Source organism: Acanthisitta chloris, unplaced genomic scaffold (assembly GCF_000695815.1).
Source record: "Acanthisitta chloris isolate BGI_N310 unplaced genomic scaffold, ASM69581v1 scaffold8191, whole genome shotgun sequence".
Taxonomy (NCBI): domain Eukaryota; kingdom Metazoa; phylum Chordata; class Aves; order Passeriformes; family Acanthisittidae; genus Acanthisitta; species Acanthisitta chloris.
Window position 1 is genome coordinate 104,099 of NW_008657663.1, and position 716 is coordinate 104,814.

The following is a 716-nucleotide window of genomic DNA, read 5'->3' on the forward strand; positions in this document are numbered from 1 at the left end:
CCCGATCCCTTCTCCAGCCTCCCTCTCCTGCCCTGCCCGGCTCCGCAAAGTTTGGCCAGCCGGGCGAGGACAGCCCCCCCGACCCCTCACCTGGATCACCGTCTTCAGCGTGGAGGTGTCCACGACGGTGGTGCAGATGAGCGAGTCGGGATCTTGGTCCTTGGCGTAGATCTGCCCCATGGTGAAGATCATGGGGATGGCGAGGAGGAAGGAGGCGATCCAGATGCAGCTGATGAACTTCTTGGTGCGGCTGCGGGACATGATGCTCTTGGCTTTGAAGGGGTGGCAGATGGCCATGTAGCGCTCCACGCTGAGGCTGGCGATGTTGAGCGCCGTGGCATAGGTGCAGGCATCCCGGAGGAAATAGTAGCCCTTGCAAACGGCTCCCCCAAAAGCCCAGGGGTGATGGACCCAGATGAAGTTGTAGAGCTCAATGGGCATGCAGAGAAGGAAGATGGGGGTTCGGAGAAGGCGAGGCTAGCCAGGTGGTAGTGCACGGTGCTCTGCAGGTTCTGCAGCGACTTCTTGCGCACCAGCGTGTACGCCGTGATGGAGTTACCCACGGTGCCCACCAAGAAAAGAGCCAAGTAGATGACGGTCACCATCACTTTGGAGTAGATGTCCGTATTGACGTCCAGGTCCTCCTCGTCGGGCACTTTGGGGAGCAGGTCGGAGCGGTTGGATGCGTTGGCATAGCCGCTGGGGTGCGGCTGGAG

General features: G+C 60.9%; 1 protein-coding gene across 1 annotated transcript in view; it reads right to left on the reverse strand.

The window, feature by feature from the left end:
- LOC103811820 (neurotensin receptor type 1-like) overlaps nucleotides 1-696 on the reverse strand; it is a 52,089-nt gene extending 51,393 nt beyond the window's left edge. Inside the window, 2 exon segments of the mRNA XM_009084817.1 lie at nucleotides 91-461; nucleotides 464-696. Of these exon segments, the coding sequence (XP_009083065.1) occupies nucleotides 91-461; nucleotides 464-605 (513 nt within the window). The 5' untranslated portion in view covers nucleotides 606-696.
- Nucleotides 697-716: the final 20 nt, after the last annotated feature.